The sequence below is a fragment of the Dendropsophus ebraccatus genome, chromosome 12 (assembly GCF_027789765.1).
Source record: "Dendropsophus ebraccatus isolate aDenEbr1 chromosome 12, aDenEbr1.pat, whole genome shotgun sequence".
NCBI classification, from domain to species: Eukaryota; Metazoa; Chordata; class Amphibia; order Anura; family Hylidae; genus Dendropsophus; species Dendropsophus ebraccatus.
The window spans coordinates 76,495,300-76,513,732 of NC_091465.1; the positions used below are offsets into that span (position 1 = coordinate 76,495,300).

Here is an 18,433-nt window from a genome sequence, read left to right on the forward strand (position 1 = left end):
TGTAGGAAAACTGAACACCCACTGTCTGGTTTTTCCATAGACGAGCAGGGTGAAACTTTATGACCATTTTATTATCAAGAAACCCTTTAATCAAATAAGTATGGAGTATGGAGACCCCCTTTAAGGGTTTAAAGGAAAACTTCCGGTACGTTTCAGCTGCTGTAGTGAAATTTTCTTTCCAGTCTGACACAGTGCTCTCTGCTGCCACCTCTGTCCATGTCAAGGACTGTCCAGAGCAGGACAGGTTTTCTATGGGGATTTACTACTGCTCTGGATAGTTCCTGACATGGACAGAGGTGGCAGCAGAGAGCACTGTGTCACACTGAAGAGAATATACCACTTCCTGCAGGACATACAGCAGCTGATAAATACTGGAAGAGTGAAGATTTCTTAATTGAAGCAATTTACTCTCAGAACCTGTGCCGCATAGTCATTGGCGTATAACACAGTTGTGTCATCTCTCCACACATTGCCGCCCCGTCCTCTTATAATACCCCAAAGACCTATTTTGAAAACCTATGTCTGGATAGTGGCACTCTCCGTCATTCTCTGTCTCTCACTTATGCTGCATTGATCTCTCTCCCTTCCCCCTTCTTTTCCCTCCCCATACCCCCCCCCCCCCCCCCCCCCATATTATAATTTTTTCCTTTTCTTTTTATTATTTTACCCTCTTCATCCTCTCTCTTTTTTCTTCTACAAATATAAAAAGCATTGGACAGTGGGGGCAGGGCTGGTACGGCCCATGCGGACTCCTTATGAGGCATGGTAGAGTGCTTGATGATTGTTACTTCCTGCTGTGCTTTTTTTCACTGCATGTTATACATTGATTCTGCATTTTTTTCGGCGGACTGGTGGGCATGTTGCCGCACCAACTCCACTTGTTCGATAAAATAAAGAATTACATTTTTTATTTTTTAATTTACAAATCTGTATAACTTCTGTAGCACCAGTTGATCTGAATTTTTCTTTCTCTCTGGAGTACCCTTTAATAATGTATAATAATGGAATACAATCAGATTAGGAAAAAAAGAACATATTTCAGTATCTGGCTATAAACAGTAACAAAATCTGGGCGATACAATCCCTTTAAGAGATAACAGATTCATTAAAGGAAAAATCTTTTTCCTTTAAATCAACTGGTGTTAGAAAGTTATATAGATTTGTAATTTACTTTTATTAAAAAAAAAAATCTCAAGTCTTTCCATACTTATTAGCTGCTGTATGTCATGCAGGAAATGTTGTTTTATTTTCAGTCTGACACATTGCTCTCTGGCTGAGACCGAAACGGTCCAGAGTATGAGAGGCTTACTATGGAGATTCATAGAAAACCGAGACAGAGTTCCTTTCTCGGCCAGAGATGTCAGCAGAGAGCAGCGTCAAACTGAAAATAAAACATTTCCTGCAGGACATACAGCAGCTAATAAGTATGGGAAGACTTGAGATTTTTTAATAGGAGTAAATTACAAATCTATATAACTTTCTGACACCAGTTGATTTAAAGGAAAAAGATTTTCACTGGACTGAACTTTTTTTTTTTGAGCAAGCAAACTAAATTAGCATTGATTGACCCCAATGCCGCACATGCCTACAATCCTACCATTGTAATACATTTGCATTGACTAATGGACAAAGACCATATTGATTAGAAACAATAGGACAGATAGCTTCACACTAGACTGCAAGGCACTTGTAGATTTCTCCACATTTGGATATGAGCCACAGGTAGTCGCCATCATGGCTGACATGTTTAAAGGTGGTGCAGAATCCCATAGGGCTCCATGATGTACCAGCAGGGCTCCTCACAGAGATACCATCCCTGTAAGAAAGAGCATTTTTAGTTATATACTTGATACAGAAAGATGAGAATAGTTATAGTGAATGGAATTTTTCAGGTTTGACCCTTATATAGTAAATCTACAATAAATCCAAAGATGTTCATGCAATGGTATAGGCCATAGAGCACAGGGCAACCATGCAACAAAACATTTCCTATCAAAGCTTGTCCAGGCATGATAGGGGTTGTACATCACTGCCATACACCGCTGCCATACTGCACTGCCATACCCCACTGTTATACCCCACTGCTATACATCGCTGCCATACATCACTGCCATACACCGCTGCCATACATCACTGCCATACATCACTGCCATACCCCACTGTTATACCCCACTGCCATACATCGCTGCCATACATCACTGCCATACCCCACTGTTATACCCCACTACCATACATTGCTGCCATACACCACTGTTATACTCCACTGCCATACATCGCTACCATACATCACTGCCAAACATCACTGCTGCCATACATCACTGCCATACACCACTGCCATACATCACTGCCATACCCCACTGTTATACCCCACTACCATACATTGCTGCCATACACCACTGCCATACACCACTGCCATACATCACTGCCATACATCACCACCATACACCACCGCCATACATCACCGCAATACACCCCCTGCCATACACCGCTGCCATACATCACTGCCATACATCACTGCTGCCATACATCACTGCCATACATCACTGCCATACACCGCTGCCATACATCACTGCCATACCCCACTGTTATACCCCACTACCATACATTGCTGCCATACACCACTGCCATACATCACCACCATACACCACCGCCATACATCACCGCAATACACCCCCTGCCATAGACCGCTGCCATACATCACTGCCATACATCACTGCCATACTGCACTGCCATACCCCACTATTATACCCCACTGCCATACTGCACTGCCATACCCCACTGTTATACCTCACTGCCATACATTACTGCTATACACCACTGTTATACCCCACTTTTATACCCCACTGCCATACATCGCTGCCATACACTGCTGCCATACCCCACTGCCATACATCACTGCCATACTGCACTGCTATACATCACTGCCATACACCACTGCTATACATCACTGCCATAAACCACTGTTATACCCCACTGCCATACATCGGTGCCATACATCACTGCCATACATCACTGCTATATATTGCTGCCATAAACCACTGCCATACACCACTGCCATACATCACTGCTATACATCCCTGCCATACATCACTGCTATACATCGCTGCCATTCAACCCTGCCATACCTCGCTGCCATACACCACTATACATCGCTGCCATACACCACCGCCATACACCCCTACCATACACCACTACCATCCATCGCTGCCTGCCATACACCACTGCCATACATTACTGCCATACATCACTGCCATACTGCACTGCCATACATCACTGCCATACACCGCCGCCATACACCACTGCTATACACCCCTGCTATACACCACTACCATATATCGCTGCCATACACCACTACCATACATCCCTGCCATATAGCCTTACCATACATCCCTGCCATATACCCCTGCCATACACCACTACCATACATCGCTGCCATACACCGCTGCCATACATCACTGCCATACATCACTGCTGCCATACATCACTGCCATACATCACTGCCATACACCGCTGCCATACATCACTGCCATACCCCACTGTTATACCCCACTACCATACATTGCTGCCATACACCACTGCCATACACCACTGCCACACATCACTGCCATACATCACCACCATACACCACCGCCATACATCACCGCAATACACCCCCTGCCATACACCGCTGCCATACATCACTGCCATACTGCACTGCCATACCCCACTATTATACCCCACTGCCATACTGCACTGCCATACCCCACTGTTATACCTCACTGCCATACATTACTGCTATACACCACTGTTATACCCCACTTTTATACCCCACTGCCATACATTGCTGCCATACACTGCTGCCATACCCCACTGCCATACATCACTGCCATACTGCACTGCTATACATCACTGCCATACACCACTGCTATACATCACTGCCATAAACCACTGTTATACCCCACTGCCATACATCGGTGCCATACATCACTGCCATACATCACTGCTATATATCGCTGCCATAAACCACTGCCATACACCACTGCCATACATCACTGCTATACATCCCTGCCATACATCACTGCTATACATCGCTGCCATTCAACCCTGCCATACCTCGCTGCCATACACCACTATACATCGCTGCCATACACCACCGCCATACACCCCTACCATACACCACTACCATCCATCGCTGCCTGCCATACACCACTGCCATACATTGCTGCCATACATCACTGCCATACTGCACTGCCATACATCACTGCCATACACCGCCGCCATACACCACTGCTATACACCCCTGCTATACACCACTACCATATATCGCTGCCATACACCACTACCATACATCCCTGCCATATACCCCTGCCATACACCACTACCATACATCGCTGCCATATACCACTGCTATACACCACTACCATATATCGCTGCCATACACCACTACCATACATCCCTGCCATACACCACTAATGGGGGGGGGGGGAACCATTTTGATTTCTGTTATGGGGTCTCCGTTTTCTAAAACCAAAGGATAAGAGCATATGGCAGGCGCAACTTCAGCAATAATGTTTTCTAAATGCCTTAACAAATAGTCTAATGAGTGATAGGATCGTGGCTGGGCTATACACAATATCTGTAGGTAGCATTTACCTTCTGTACACGTCTCCAGATGAGTTCACACCATAGACCGAGCCGTCTCTGCTGACCTCCACCATGACCAGGCTCCCCTCGATAGGCTGCCAGTCGCTTCCCTGGCATGATAGGGGGCTTACATTGCTGCGATAATAGATCTTCTCCTCACTATTGACTCCCCAGCAGCCCAGAGGTCCACAGCTGTAATACTTCAGAGCGCCATCCACAGTGTCATACGTTACATCTGAAGACGTAGACATAGTCATACTTGGACTCAAGCAATAAATACTGTCCTCAGCGTTCACTCCGACCAGGAATTTATCACCGCCAGCATCCAGCTGCTTCAAGAGTCCTGGAGGGATGGAGAGTGGAAGGATTTATAGAAATCAATGCAATGGAGGAAATGGAGTCTATGCCAAAGTTTATACCTGTAGTGAATCAGATCTGTGGTCCTTGACTTCTTTTTTACACATTAGATTTATTTCAACTTGATTTGTGATTTGCTATGACCATCTAAGTCAGGAATGGGGAACCTTGGCCCTCCAGCTGTTGCCAAACTACAATTCCCATCATGCCTGGACAGCCAAAGCGAAGCTTTGGCTGTCCAGGCATGATGGGAAATGTAGTTTTGCAATAGTAGGAGGGTCGAAGGTTCCCCATTCCTGATCTAAGGGTCCTATTACACAGAGCGATTTTTAACGATTAACAACTAACGATGAACGATCCCAAACGAGATTATTTATCGTTAACCTGAAATCGTTCACCATATTACACAGAATATGATCTCAGCAAAACAATGTGCAATTACACTGAACGATTAGTGAAAAAATGCAGAACTTGAGCGAACAAACGTGGAATTACAGCGAGCGATTAACGATAATTTTAAGGCCCTATTCCACGGAACAATCATCGGCCATTTTGGCCGATAATCGTCCTGTATCGTTCATGTCGGCTGATCGTTAAAGTCGTTTGTCTTTCAACATGTTGAAAGACAAACGACTTATATAGCAGCGATCTGCTGCAGCCGCTCCGTGGAGGTGGAGCGGCGGCAGCAGACCGCCACTATATCGTATGGGCTGCCCGGATGATCAGCGATCACCTGGGCGCCCCCCCCCCCCCCCCCGCAGCTTCCCCCGGCCCTCTCCGGACTCACCCGCTTGCTGAAGCTGTGTGTAATAGCGACAGCAGCGAGCGGGGAACGAGGAGCAAACGAACGCTGACAGCGCTCGTTTGCTCCTCAGAGTCGGGCCGTGTAATACGGCTTTTAGGTTCAGATCTAAATCAATGATCAACGACATACGAACGATTTTTCGATCGTTGCCTGCAATTACACAGAACGATTATCATTTAAATTAGAATTTTCGCACGATAATCGTCCCGTGTAATAGGGCCCTAAGTGTATGACTGACCAAATAGAATAGAGAATGGGGCTCTCTGCTGCCACCTCTGTCCATGTCAGGAACTGTCCAGATCAGTAACAAATCCCCATAAAAAACCTCTCATGGACAGTTCCTGACATGAACAGAGGTGGCAGCAGAGAGCACCGTGTCAGACTGAAAATAAAACAACATTTCCTGAAGAACATACAGCAGCTGATAAGTATGGGAAGATTTGAGATTTTTAAATAGAAGTAAATTACTAATATATATAACTTTCTGCCAACTGTTGATTTGAAAGAAAAATATTTTCGCTGGACAACCTCTTTAGCCCTTAGAGGACCGGGCCAATTAAAATTTTTGTGTTTTCTTTTTTCCCTCCTTGTGCTTAAAAGGCCATAGCACTTGCATTTTTTCACCTAGAGACCCACATGAGCCCTTATTTTTTGCGCGACTAATTGTACTTTGCAATGACAGGCTGAATTTTTTCATAAAAAACACTGCGAAACCAGAAAAAAATTCAAAGTGTGGTGAAATTGAAAAAAAACAATGCATTTCTTTTATTTGGGGGTGTTCATTTTTACGCCGTTCGCCCTGGGGTAAAACCGACTTGTTATATATGTTCCTCAAGTCGTTACGATTACAACGATATACAACATGTATAATTTTCATTGTATCTGATGACCGGTAAAAAATTCAAACCATTGTTTACAAATATATGTTCCTAAAAATCGCTCTATTCGCAGGCTTATAGCGCTTTTATCCTTTGGTCTATGGGGCTGTGTCAGGTGTCATTTTTTGCGCCATGATGTGTTCTTTCTAGCGGTACCTTGATTGCACATATACGACTTTTTGATCACTTTTTATTACAATTTTTCTGGATTTGATGCGACCAAAAATGCGCAATTTGGCACTTTGGGATTTTTTTGCGCTTACGCCATTTATCGTGCGAGATCAGGAATGTGATTAATTAATAGTTCGGGCGATTACGCACGCGGCGATACCAAACATGTTTATTTATTTATTTGTTTATTTTTATTTATAACATGGGTGATTCAGACTTTTATTAGGGGAGGGGGATTTTTACTAATAACAATACTTTTATTTTAACTTTTACACTTATACTAGAATCCCCCCTGGGGTTAGGGTTATTCTCCCTGGGGGACTTCTAGTATAAGTGCATTGATCTCTCACACAGATCTATGCTGCATAGATATGCAGCATAGATCGATGAGATAGGCACATTGATTGCTTCTGGCTGCTGCAGCCGAAAGCAATCGAGTGCCGAGTCGGGGCGCTAATCCCGGCTCGGCACTCGATTGCTTTCGGCTGCAGCAGCCGGAAGCAATCAATGAAGGGGTAAGATGTGTGGATCGCTCCTCCGGGACAACGGGAACGGCTGCATTCAGTAATCGGATGCAGCTGTCAACTTTAACAGCTGCATCTGATTACTGTATTAGCGGGCACGGCGATCGGACCGTGCCCGCTAATACCCCCGGTCCCGGGCTACGGGCGGCACCCGAAACTGCGGCGGTTTAGAGCACGGCCGCCGCGCAGCCCCGCTCTGAATGCGGTGAGGCGGCCCTGGACGTACGGGTACGTCCAGGGTCGCCTATGGGTTAAGTGGCTTTGGAGGTTTTCAGTACGAAACAATAAAGCACATGGGAGGAGATTTATCAGACATGGTGTAAAGTGAAACTGGCTCAGTTGCCCCTAGCAACCAATCAGATTCCACCTTTCATTTTCCAAAGAGTCTGTGAGGAATGAAAGGTGGAATCTGATTGGTTGCTAGGGGCAACTGGGCCAGTTTCACTTTACCTCACGTTTGATAAATCTCCCCCATAGAATCCTGGTTTCTTTTACCTGACTTAATCTCCCACTGATCGTCCTGCAGTGTGTAGATGTGATTCTCTTCAGTGACTGCCCACACGCCCGCCGGACCCACCGTCACATGAATGAACCTCCCAGGGAGTTCTTGCCATTGGTCGTCTACCATGCGGTATACACGCTGTTCATCATTCACTCCGTAGACTTCCCCATCGCTCACATCCACCTGTTTCAGCCTTCCCGGTATTATTGAGCACTTATGAAAATCTGAGATGAAAAGAAAAAAAATTATCTTTTGTTCATACATTTTGCAATTTGTTAATTGATATAATAAACGAGGAAGACTTCCATTGTTCCTACATTGCAACATGTTCCTCTCACACCGGCCTAAAACTCTTACACATTACTTAATATTTCAATTCAGCGCTCACATGACCTGGCATGTTATAGGGCATCCAAAGTGTTAAAGGGGTACTTTACTTTTTAGATCAACTGATGTCAGAAAGTTATACAGATTTGTAATTTACTTCTATCTAAAAATCTCCAGTCTTCCAGTACTTATCAGCTACTGTATGCCTCGCAAGAAGTGGGGTATTCTTTCCAGTCTGACACAATGCACCTCTGTCCATGTCAGGAACTGTCCAGAACAGTAACAAATCTCCACTGCTCTGGACAGCTCCTGACATGGACAGAGGTGGCAGCAGAGAGCACTGTGTCAGACTGGAAAGAATACACCACTTCCTGTAGGACATACAGCAGCTGGTAAGTACTGGAAGACTGGAGATTTTTAAATAGAAGTAAATTACAGATCAACACAACTTTTTGACAGATTTATTTCTCTGCAGTACCCCTTTAATATTTGTTCCAGGTGAAGGAAAGCAATGTGGGCGATCCTACTCAGTGAGTGACAGCTGTGTGTAAGTATGCATATAAAGAGAGCTGTCAATCAATGAGTAGGACCGCCCACATGACTGCTTAGCTTGGAGGTTTACATGAATGACAAATTATCCGGGAACTTTTCCCACAAAACTATATATCAATCTGCTTAGCTCCTCCCGCTCTGTAACATGATGCCATACGATTAGACTGTGTTTTCAATATGGCTGCTACTACAATGAGGTTCTAATGCTATAAGTGTCAGACATGGAGGCAGCTACATGGTAGAAGGAGAAGGTGGTCTTACCAGCGGCAACAACAGAGGCTCCTGCACACAGCAAGAGGAGGCCGAGGATGAAGCTCATGGTGACTGGAGATGGAGCTGGGGATGTCCGGCACTCCGCGGCTTTTATACAGTTCTTGGCTCTATGTTTCCTGTTATTCCTGTTGGGTTTCTTAGGAATCCCCTCCCGGTACTAAGACTGGAGGACATGGTCAGTAGATTTCCACTTTAAGTGGTTGAGACTAGATGGACAGGTTCATCCTCAGAGTGAACAATCCCCCATCCAATGTTCTTCTCACCCTGGTATACTTTCTCTATAACTGAGGACGAACACGGACAGGTGTACATCTTTAGGTTATTACTATTTTTATGCTTTCTTTCCTGACTATCCCCATACTATGACCCATTGACCAGATGTGCTGGGATCCTGCTATGGTAGCATTACGGAGTGGAGTGGGTGCTCCTGGACTATTGATGAGTATATACTTACCTAGATGGAGAACAAATAGCGAGGTCCAAAACACATGTTGAGTGATAAAAAATGTATCATGAATATAATAATCACAATATCACATAGAAAAATCCCATAAGGCGGCTATAATCCTCAAGTATCAGATAAACTTCAAGCGCGATAGACCCACAAGACAAACCATGGTGGCTAGCAGCATCAAGGCATGGCTATTGTTACTCCAGGGTGAGTGGGGGAGAAAGAAGCCCCTCATGTTCTGTCTAGAGATGATCGAACTCGAACATTCTTGAACCTTCCGCATTAGATTGCTGTTGCCTGATTCTCCGGGCACTCTCCTCCTTCCGCACGGACCGGGAAGGCATCAGCAATCTAATGCGGAAGGTTCGAGAATGTTCGAGTTCGATTGAACCTACGATTTTCCGATGTTCGATCTCTAGTTCTGTCCTCCAAGAAAACTTGATAGACTGTCATGCAGTTTCTTAGAGGCGGTGTATCACTACGCTTTTCAGCACACCTGTAGGTCGATACTATTGTCAGGTATGCTCTGGGGTGAAGTTCTTGCATTCTGCCTTCCCTCCACTAGATGTCCCTGTATTCTATGTACTGTATGGAACAGCTGAAGGGAAACGTATTGAAAGGGTTAACCATGTACTTGTGATTTCTCATATTTGCCACTGTTACCCTCTGTTGTAGCCTATCAAAAGCTATAGTTTAACACTTTCTAGAGTGTTCATGCCCAATCAGGTAGCCCTTAGAGGTATTTATACGGAGGTAAAACTAGTTTGGGGGTCTAGTCAGTGTGTTTCCAGAGAGAGTGTACCAGATATGAGTGTTCCTACTGCAGTTTATTCAAGGGCCTGGCCTGGAAGCTAGGAGCCATTGTGGGGACTATATGAGAAACTTTCTCCCTTTTTTTTCAAGCACCTTCACCTCAGCCACATCTGGTTAGAGTCCTAAGGTGGTGAGGCTGTAGTAACAAGAGAAAACAGGAATCCCTATGCATGCTGGGTGGCAATCCTTCTTCAAGCCTGATAACTAGAGAGGTAAAACATAAGTAGCTAGGTTGGCGCAACTAAAGCCAAAAACTCTACTGCAAACTGCTATGTTTCTATAGGGGTCTCCCTGACACCTAGCTCTAACCACTAGGTGTGCCTGTGTCACTGGATCACGTGTCACTCTGTGACCACCGACAGCATTAGGTGAATGTTCAAACCGGTGGGCGTAGGTATTTTTTCACAAATAGCCCCTACAGTTGAGTACCTAAGGATAAGGCCCCATTCACCCTGAATCTGTCATTCCACTGCTCCAACCTCCAGTTTAACGTCAGTCAGGTAACTTTAAGTATTCAGAGACTTTTCCTATTCACCCAGGACTGTGATTTATCTAAATGTATTCCGCCAGCAAGAAGCTGTGATTAGAGATGAGCGAACCTGGAGCATGCTCGAGTCAATCCGAACCCAAACTTTCGGCATTTGATTAGCGGTGGCTGCTGAAGTTGGATAAAGCCCTAAGGCTATGTGGAAATCCTGGATATAGTCATTGGCTGTATCCATGTTTTCCAGACAACCTTAGAGCTTCATCCAACTTCAGCAGCCCCAGCTAATCTAATACCGAACGTTCGGGTTCGGATGGACTCGAGCCAGAACCAGGTTTGCTCATCTCTAGCTGTGATTATTAAAATATTTCAAGTCTTTTGTCTCAAGTATATTTTTGAAGTACATTGGTACCTTGGATTAAGAGCATTTTGGTTTAAGAGCTCAGTTTTTCAAAATTGTGACTTGGTTTAAGAGCATTGCTTTGGTTTAAGAGACCCTCTACTGGGTGGGAGGCGGAGTGGGGGAGGGGCATGGTCTGCATAGCGGGGTGTACAGCCCTGTACTCTGACCCTGGAAGTCTCCCTCACTTTCCAAATCATGGCAGACCCACTTCAGGCTGGGGCTTACATCAGGGGACAGGACTGTGGGGTAATCTCTCCATAGCTGTAACCCCTCTCTCCCCGGACAGAGAGTGCTGCATGTATGTGCCCACATCTGCCCTGCCCATTCCTTCATGCTCCCTGCAGTCTCTGTCAGTCCTTGTGTTTCCCATCCTCTCCATTACTGTACAGTAACTTATAATATCACATATTCTGCTGTTTCTGAATGTTTGTGTCTTTTGTTTTACATGTTATTCAGAATAATAAATCATTATTTTTGGGGTGTGGAACCATTTGTCTCCATTTCTATGATTTCTTATGGGAAAATTTGCTTTGGTTTAAGAGTGGATTTCGATTACAAGCGCGGTCCCAGAACGAATTATGATCATAGTCCAAGGCACCACTGTATTATTCCAAGTACCTAGCTCAAGGGATCTTAGTATTTTTCTGTATATTGGACTTGTATTAAAGAGAGACTGTTCAAGTAAACAGTTTCCTGGATAAAGGAGAAGTCCCACAGACAGTAAAATCAGCAGGCGGGGGGCTGCGAGAAAATAATGAACTCACCCATACTTGTGCCTCCGCTGTGCCGCTCCCGGGTCACGCTCACAGCAGCCAGCTGTCATCTTCTGCCATAAACCAGGTACGTCATGTACCCTGCTCTTCCAGCAGCAACGTCATGGCCCGGCTAGGTGATTGCCCGCTCACCCAATCAGTGACTGGGGCAGTGTTGCACTCCAGTCACTGATTGGCTGAGCAGGCAATCACTCAGCTGGGATGTGACATTGCAGCTAGCAGAGCTGCAGGACCCCGGTTGCTGTGAATGGGACCTGGCAGCGGCACTATGAGGCACAAGGAGGGGTGGGTTTACTTGTTTATTATCCCCCCCCCCCCCCTTCAAACCTGTCTGCCGATTTTTGTGCTTGTGGGACTGAGTTTTTGAGCCTGCGCCTATTATGGCCATGGCTGATAGGTTTCTGGTTGTTCCAGTTTGGCTCCTCTAGTGTGTAATAAACATTATTACTGACCCTAAGCACAAATGTGTCCTGAATGACAGGTAGATACCCTCCAGGGTGACCTATGATAACATTCACCAATTATCAATAATCAACCATTCCTGGTCGCATTCTTCAGTGTAAATCACCATCGCATAATCAGTTTTTTTTTTTTTTAAGTCAGATTTTTTATTTAATTAACCCCTTAAGGACAGAGCCTGAAATGGCCTTAATGACAGAGACAAATTTTATGAATTTGACCAGTGTCACTTTATTCATCAATAACTTCGGGATGCTTTTACCTATCCGGCTGATTCTGAGATTGTTTTCTCGTGACATATTGTACTTCACATTTCTGGTAAATTGGAGTCGATACTCATAACAAATCTTTATGAAAAAAACCCAAATAATGTGAAAAATGTGAAAAAATGCATTTTTCCAACTTTGAAACTTTTTTGCGTATACAGAAAGTGGTTATACCACATAAATTATATATTAAATAGCATTAGCAACATGTCTACTTTATGTTGGCGGCATTTATTAAACTTTCATTTTTTTTTAGACAATAGGGAGCTTAAAACATTAGCAGCAAATTTCCAAATTTTCAGTAAAATTTCAAAATAAGATATTTTTAGGGACCTGTTCAGGTTAAAGTGTATTTGAGGAGCCTGTATGTTAGAAAGCCCCACAAAGCACCCCATTTCAGAAACTGCACCCCCCAAACTCTGCAAAAGCATATCCAGAAAGTGTTTTAACCCTTTAGGGGAGTCACAGAAATAAAAGCTAAGTGTGTAAGGAATTTGAAAATTTTAATTTTCTGTGCAGAGATTTTATTGTAATCCAATATTTTTCATAATTATAAACCTATTACCAGAGAAATGCACCCCAATAATTATTGTCCCGTTTCTGCAGTTTATAGAAATACCCCATATGTGACCCTATTGTGCTATTTGACACAACCACAAGCCTCAGATATAAGGGAGCGCCTAGTGAATTTCAACGCCTCAGTTATATTTGGTCATTTCTGACTGTACCACTTCAGGTTGGCAGAGGCTCTGGGGTGCCAAAACCTAAAAAACACCCCTAAAGGGACACCATTTAGAAAACTACACCCCTCAAGGAATGTAACAAGGGGTGCGGTGAGCATCTGGACCCCACAGGTGCTTCACAGATTTTCAGAACAATATGGCGTGAAAAAAGAAAAATTTATTTTTTACACTAAAACGTTGTTCTAGCCTTCAATTTTTCATTTTCTTAAAGGGATAAGAGGCAAAAAAAGACACAAAATGTGTAGCGCAGTTTCTCCCGAGTACAGAAATACCCCACATGTGGCGATAGAGTGCCAAGCGGGCGCAGAACGAGCCTCCAAAGGGAAGGAGCGCCAATTGGCTTTTGGAAGCTGAATTTCACTGAAAAGGATTTCAAGCGCCATGTCGCATTTACAGAGCCCTCGTGCTGCCAAGACACTGGAAACCCCCCACAAGTGACCCCATTCTGGAAACTACACCCCTCAAGGAATCTAACAAGGGGGGCAGTGAGCATATGGACCCCACTGGTGACGGGCACAAATGTGGAACAATGTGACGTAAAAGTAAAAAATTTCATTTTTTCACATTCATGGCACAAATGTGCCCGTCATCAAGGGGTCCATATCCTCATTGCACCCCTTGTTAGATTCCTTGAGGGGTGCAGTTTCCATAATGGGGTCACTTGTGGGGGGTTTCCAGTGTTTTGGCAGCACGAGGGCTCTGTAAATGCGACATGGCGTTCATCATCCATTCTAGCCAAATCCAACCTCCAAAATCCAAATGGCGCTCCTTCCCTTGGGAGGCTTGCCCTGCGCCCACATGGCGCTTTATGTCCACATGTGGGGTATTTACGGACTCGGGGGAAATTGCTCTACACATTTTTTTTTTTTCCCCTCTTTTAACCCCTTGTGAAAATGATAAATTCAAGGCTAAACCAACATTATAGTGTAAAAAATGTAATATTTCATTTTCACGCCACATTGTTCCACATTTGTGCCCGTCACCAGTGGGGTCCATATGCTCACTACACCCCTTGTTACATTCCCTGAGGGGTGCAGTTTCCATAATGGGGTCACTTGTGGGGGGTTTCAACTGTCTTGGCAACACAGGGGCCTTTTGAATGCAACATGGCCCCTCGAAATCCATTCCATCCAAATCCAGCCTTCAAAAACCAAATGGCGCTCCGTCCCTTCGGAGGCTTACCCTGCACCCGCATGGCGCTTTATGTCCACATGTGGGGTATTTCCGTACTCAGGGGAAATTGCGCTACACATTAAATGTTTTTTTTTATCTTTTAACCCCTTGTGAAAATGAAAAAATCATGACAAGATTAATGATTTAGAGTAAAAATTTTACAAAAATTACACTAAATGTTGGTCTAGCCTTGATTTTTTTTCCATTTCCACAAGGGGTTAAAAAAGAAAATGAACACAAAACGTGTAGGGTAGTTTCCCCTGAGTACGAAAATACCCCACATGTGGGCATAATGTGCCATATGGGCACAGGGCAAGCCACCAAAGGGACAGAGCGCCATTTAGAGGTTGGAATGGAGGATGGAGGCCATGTCGCAATTACAAAGCTCCTGTGCTGCCAGGACAGTAGAAACCCCCGACAAGTGACTCCATTCTGGGAACTACACCCCATTAGGAATCTAACAAGGGGTGCAGTGAGGATATGGACCCCACTGGTGACGGGCACTTACGTAGAACATGTGCCGAGAAAATAAAAAATACAATTTTTTTTCATTTTCACGTCCCAAATGTGGCCGTCACCAGGGGGCCATATCCCCGCTGCCCCCCTTGTTAGATTCCTTATCGGGTGTAGTTTCCAGAATGGGGTCACTTGTGGGGGGTTTCTACTGTCCTGGCCGCACAGAGGCTTTGTAATTGCATCATGGCATCCTCTAATGGGAATGGCGGCCATACCTACTTAGCTGGGGAAAAGGGACAATTCTAATTTATTTGGGGGTATTAGGCCAATTATTAGTTTATAAGGTTGAAAATGACAGGTGTCCATCAAATTCAACCTGTGTTGATCCAGAGGAAGGCAAAAAACCCTCGTGAGGCAGACAACAGTAGCCTCATCACAGGGGAAAAATTCCTTCCCGACTCCATAATGGCGATCAGAATAATCCCCGGACCAACGTGACCCCTGAAATAGGAATAAGGGACAGAATTTAGATAATGTAGAACCCCAATGACGTGTGGTACGCCTTGGAGCGATCCAGTATGCAGAGGCCGGGGGGATAAGGACAGGTGTCACACTGGAAAATGGTTTCCTTCCTGATCCCCCTGTTACGCCACACTCTGCACTTCTTCTGGGGTCTCCCGTTCTCCTGTGTGCGGGACGTCACCTGGAAAATGTTGCCCTGGTGCGATACGGGGTCCTTCATATCCAGAAGCGCTGGGTCCGCTCCATGGCTGCTAAATATTAGGGCTCTGTTACTACTTCTGATATGTTCGGATCGTGCCGCAAGCTACAGTAGCTCGGGCAGCGAGGGAGCGGAAGAGGGGGTGCTGGCATAAGAGTTATCCCTGTACAGGTGGTGACCTTTATCCAGCAGTGGGAAGATCAGTTCCCGGACGATCTTCCCACTTGTTCCGAGGATGGGGGGGGAGGGGGCATCTGGGGCTGGATTCGGGTGTCCCTTCCTACATACACTCTAAGGGTACGTGCACACTGCGGAATCGCGACAGATAACCCTTCGTGCATTCCGCAGTTGGCACCCGCCGGCGGACTGATGCAGGCGCACGTCTCTGTCCGTGTCATAGAGTCCATTCTATGCACGGGCGGATTCCGCTCTCCGTCCAATGTGTTCATGCTTTGGACGGACGATAGAATCCGCCCATGCATAACATGGAGTCTATGACACGGGTGGAGACATGCGCCCGCATCAGTCCGCCGGCGGGTGCCAGCTGCGGAATGCACGAAGGGTTATCCTTTGCCATTCCGCAGTGTGCACGTACCCTGGATCTGTAAGTGTACCCTGAGGTACGCTCACAGAGTTTGGAGAATTTCACGCCATACCGTGATCTCTTATTGGGACGGTACTGGCGGAAAAGACGTGTCTGGGAGGCAGCGTACGCTACGCTACCCCCCAGACATGTCACTGGATGATGAGGATGATGAGGATGAATGGAGGAAAGAAGGATCCCCCCCATTCATCCTTACTGGCTGTTTCGGTGTCGGAGGCAATAATAACGTATGCGTCCGACACCGAAAACACCCTGGGGGTCATCTTTATATGGGGACTAGTATATGGGGTATGTAGTGGTGTAGTGTCAAACTTTATTCAATGTAGTGTGGTGTAATGTAGTGTTTTTTACATGTTTTTTTACAGTAAGTATAAAAAAAAAAACTACGCCAACAAAGGAGTTGCTGATAAATGCCGCACTTATGTGCGGCACTTATCAGCAGACAGTGGCAGTAGAATATAGAAAAAAAACACCCTACGCCAAAAAGGAGGAGTTGCTGATTAGCAGCGCACTTTCATGCAATGCTGATCAACACTCAGCGGCGATAGGGTGCGGAAAATAGAAAAAAAAAAATGTGAAAAAAAAAAAAAACTTTTTCTACATTCTGAACATCCCTGTAGCTGCTGATAAGTGTATTACACATATCAGCCGCTAGAGGGCAGCAGAGCGCAAAATACGGAAAAAGCCGACGCTGGAGCCGAAAATAGCCGAGAGAAGCCGAACGTGACGTCACGGAGGAAGCCGAAGACCCGAACGAACACGAGGACGCCGCGAACCCGGAAGACGCCGATCAGGAGCCCGGGACAGTTGAGTAATGTACAAATACCTGCTCTGGACTCCTCGGCTACCTAGCTGAGGGGTCCAGGGCAGGTATTTACTATTTTGTGGGACTCTGATCGCCGTGCCACCGGCCCGATCGCCGTGAACGGCCGGCCGGCCGTTCACGGCGATCGGGCCGGTGGCACGGTGGCCACCATTACTTTTTACAGTAATGCCGGTCGGTGCCGTCCTCGGACAGCACCGACCGCCATTTTTTTCCGGGTCATCGGGTCATGACCCGGAAAGGTTCCGATCGCCGCTATTGGCTGATCTGAATTGAACAGCCTATAGCGGCGATCGTATGCACGGGGGGTGTTAACCACCCCCCGTGCCGTGAAGCTAAGATGGCCTGCTATGATTTATAGCAGGCCATCTTCCCCGACCGCTGTGTGTGAACACACAGCGATCGGGGAAACATCGGGCGTACCTATACGCCCGTTTGCGTTAAAGCCCACCCTGCGGGGGCGTATAGGTACGCCCGATGTCGTTAAGGGGTTAAGTGGGTTGTCCAGTGAAAAACTTTTTCCATCAAATCAACTGGCGTACAAATATACTGTATATTTATAATCTACTTCTATTAAAAAAATCTCAAGTCTTCCCATACTTATTAGCTGCTGTATCTCATCCAGAAAATGTTGTTTTATTTTCAAGCGACTCTGTAACCACAATCTCACCCCCCCCCCCCCCCCCCCCCCAAACCACTTGTACCTTCGGATAGCTGCTTTTAATCCAAGATCTGTCCTGGGGTCTGTTCGGCAGGGGATGCAGTTATTGTCCTAAAAAACTATTTTTAAACTTGGGTGCCCCACAGGCGTGGCTTAGAATATCTGTGCCCTAGCTTTGCACCACCCTCCGTCCCTCCTCCCCACCCTCTTCATCATTAGGAATACCACTGGAACATTTTCTCCATGCTGAACACTGCACAGGTGCTGTAACGAGCGGTCGTTTGAGCGAGTTTATGAAGGACAAGCGTTCCGTGGAGTAGGGCTATAAGCTTAGTTTTAGCCCCAGTGGTGAGAATGAAGACTGCAAGATATCAGGACTGTTTTATAATATAACAAGAAAAATTGAAAATTAGGTAAAAAAGTAAAAAAAAAGTCTAACAAAATATGTTTAACATAAAAATATTAATTAAAAAAAAAAAGTAATTGTCTAATGACATGTTCGTAAGTTAGCAAGGTGACTTGGGACATGATGATCCAGGCCTGCTCAGCCAGTCAGCCGCAAAGGTGGGACCCCGCTGGAGGTAAGAGCCT

General features: G+C 45.5%; 1 protein-coding gene across 1 annotated transcript; it reads right to left on the reverse strand.

The window, feature by feature from the left end:
• Nucleotides 1–1,664: 1,664 nt before the first annotated feature.
• Nucleotides 1,665–9,058, reverse strand: LOC138768764 (fish-egg lectin-like). The gene is made up of 4 exons (XM_069946720.1): nucleotides 9,001–9,058; nucleotides 7,854–8,084; nucleotides 4,633–4,966; nucleotides 1,665–1,816 (listed from the first exon to the last, which is right to left on the reverse strand). The coding sequence occupies exons 1-4, from the start codon at nucleotides 9,056–9,058 to the stop codon at nucleotides 1,672–1,674; spliced, it is 768 nt and encodes a 255-aa protein (XP_069802821.1). The 3' UTR covers nucleotides 1,665–1,671.
• Between the last annotated feature and the right edge of the window lie 9,375 nt (nucleotides 9,059–18,433).